The sequence below is a fragment of the Nestor notabilis genome, unplaced genomic scaffold, assembly GCF_000696875.1.
Source record: "Nestor notabilis isolate BGI_N333 unplaced genomic scaffold, ASM69687v1 scaffold19653, whole genome shotgun sequence".
NCBI classification, from domain to species: Eukaryota; Metazoa; Chordata; class Aves; order Psittaciformes; family Psittacidae; genus Nestor; species Nestor notabilis.
The window spans coordinates 1-2,706 of NW_009923556.1; the positions used below are offsets into that span (position 1 = coordinate 1).

The following is a 2,706-nucleotide window of genomic DNA, read 5'->3' on the forward strand; positions in this document are numbered from 1 at the left end:
TCCTCGCTTCGTTTAAAGGACCCTCGGGGATTGGAATCCAGTGGGATAACGGGGGTCTCGGCATGAGCCGGGGAGGGCAGGAGGAATCGCTGCTGAGACATCTCTCGGGGGTCCCCGCAGGGCGAAGCGGCACAGAGCTTTAATCCTGAATGTGCTGAGCCGCAGCGGGCGATTTTCTTAAACCATCTTTAGGTTAGTCCGTCTGCGCGAGTGTGACATACTTGTTTTCTTTTTTTTTCACCCCGGGGGCTCGAGAGGGTGGGAAGCAGATGTCCTTTTGCGGACTGTACCAGGGAAGTGAGTCGGCTTGCCATCTTATATCATGTTGCATGTTTCCCCCCCACACCCCCCTTTGCTTTTCTCTCCAGGTGGTTTCAGCAAGTTCCAGGCCGAGTTTGCCCTGCACTGCGAAACTAACCTAGACAGTTCCTGTAGCAGCAGCTCTCCTCCTTTGCCAGTCCTGGGCTTGGGAGGCCTCCGAATCAGCTCCGATTCCTCATCAGACATCGAGTCTGACATTGACAGAGACCCCAACAGTGCCACCGACTCCGATGGCAGCCCTCTCTCCAACAACCAGCCTTCCTTCCCAGTGGAGATTTTACCCTACCTCTACTTAGGCTGTGCCAAGGACTCCACTAATCTGGACGTTTTAGAAGAGTTTGGCATTAAATACATCTTGAATGTTACCCCCAACCTGCCTAATCTCTTTGAAAACGCCGGCGAGTTCAAGTACAAGCAGATCCCCATTTCTGACCACTGGAGCCAAAATCTGTCTCAGTTCTTTCCTGAGGCCATCTCCTTTATAGGTGAGACCCGGTTGTTTGCTAACAGCTATCTGTCAAGCGGCAGAACTCAATTTCTTTGGCAGAATTCGGGAGATTTCGGGCAAGAAGCCGTAGCAGCCTTTCTAGGGGATGCCCTGCTTTCTGCTTGTAAAGTCGGTTTAAGTTGAGGGTCGGGTGGGAGCTGTTTGAGGGGTGATTGAGGAGCCCTTGTGAATTCTAGGGAACGTTTGCAGGTTGCAAACGCATCTCTGGTTTGGCTGGCTGCGGGATTCCTGCCTGAGTCGTTTGTGTCGGAGCTGGAGACTGAGCAATGTGCAGGATGGGAGATCTTTTTAAATCCCTTCCTGATGGGGGTGGGGGGGAGGTAGATGAGTCCAGGGTTGGATGGCTTATTCGTCCTTGGTTTTTTTTCTCTTGAGGTTACTGAAGAGCAGTATAATAAAAAGAAACGATCTGGGAAGCTAAGTTTAGCTTTTAAATGCAAGTTATTCATAAGCGGTATCCCTGGCAAATGTATAGTCAGAGCTTTAATTAAATCTCGTGGTAATAATGATATACCTCTCGGGCTCGGTGCCTGAGTTAGCCAGCTCTTAGACATCCGTCAGCTTTGGAAACACGTCCCCTTGGGCTCAAGGATTTCTGCTTAAAATTTGCACTCTCTTTCGTTTCGGGGAGGACTATGATCACCCCATCGGGGTGCGGTGGAGTGGGCATCGCATTATCTGTTGGGAAGCTGTGCTGTAATCCGGTTGAATGATACCGGTAATAATGGAGAATGTAGGTAATCTGAGCCCAGCAGGAAGAAATGTGGGCTGGAAGCCACAAAGAAACTAATCTCCAGGCATTGTAACACATTTCCTATTACAAAGGAACCCATTTTCAACCAGTGTTGACATCCTGTTCCTCCTAATGGGCTGTCCCCTGTGACTTCCCTCATTCTTTTAAAATGCCTGAATACCTCCATTGTTAGCTGCACAACAGTTGGAGAATAATTTAATAGACCTTTGCAGTCTGCTGTTCTGTATAAAAGGCATTCAGTGACATATTGCAGGATTTCCATGCTGGGGCAAGGGGACTGTAAGAATTTTAGGCAGATCTCCAGGAGAAAGCGTGTCTTTCAAAACTGACTTAATTTTAAAACAGTGTCATGCTGTATACCCTGCTCTCTTTGTCTCATTCTTAGTTTTCTCAGCTCTTGGACACGGGTACATATACGTAGGGAGGTGGATTCTCCCCTTGTCCTGGTTTTAAGCTGGTGAAGTTAACTCTTGCATTGCAGTGCTGGCCGCTGGAATCAGAATTGTTCTTCCTTCCTATTTGATACAAATCTAACTTGCGTTGAGGGATCAGTTACCAAACCCCTGTCTTACGTGTCCTTCTCTGCTGCTTTGTGTCGGTACAGATGAAGCACGGGGGAAGAACTGTGGTGTCCTGGTGCATTGCTTAGCAGGGATCAGCCGCTCGGTCACAGTGACAGTGGCCTACCTCATGCAGAAGCTCAACTTGTCCATGAATGATGCCTACGATATTGTCAAGATGAAGAAGTCCAACATTTCTCCCAACTTCAACTTCATGGGTCAGCTGCTGGACTTTGAGCGGACTCTGGGGCTGAGCAGCCCCTGTGACAATCGAGTGCCCAACCAGCAGCTGTACTTCACCACCCCTTCCAACCAGAACGTCTTCCAGGTGGATTCCCTGCAGTCCACGTGAGCTCCCACCACCTCCCTTCTCCTGTCCATTTCATGGGATCACTCCTCAATGGTTTCTCTTTGGCAGTGATAAAGAAAACGTAGCTTTCTCTTTTCCTGGCCTCTGCTATCAAAAAGCAGCTGCCAGAGCAGGCTAGGAAAGGTTACACAGTGTGGAATCGGCTATTGCGAAGGGAGGAAACATGATGAGCTCTCTGGGCAGGACCGTGGTG

The 2,706-nt window shown here is 49.3% G+C and overlaps 1 protein-coding gene across 1 annotated transcript; it reads left to right on the top strand.

Annotated features, from left to right (window-relative positions):
- Nucleotides 1-368: 368 nt before the first annotated feature.
- On the top strand, nt 369-2,495 carry DUSP6 (dual specificity phosphatase 6; the record flags this gene model as incomplete). The annotated part of the gene is made up of 2 exons (XM_010012211.1): nt 369-806; nt 2,188-2,495. Coding segments are annotated over 2 exons (746 nt in total), but the record flags the coding sequence as incomplete, so codon positions are not given.
- Nucleotides 2,496-2,706: the final 211 nt, after the last annotated feature.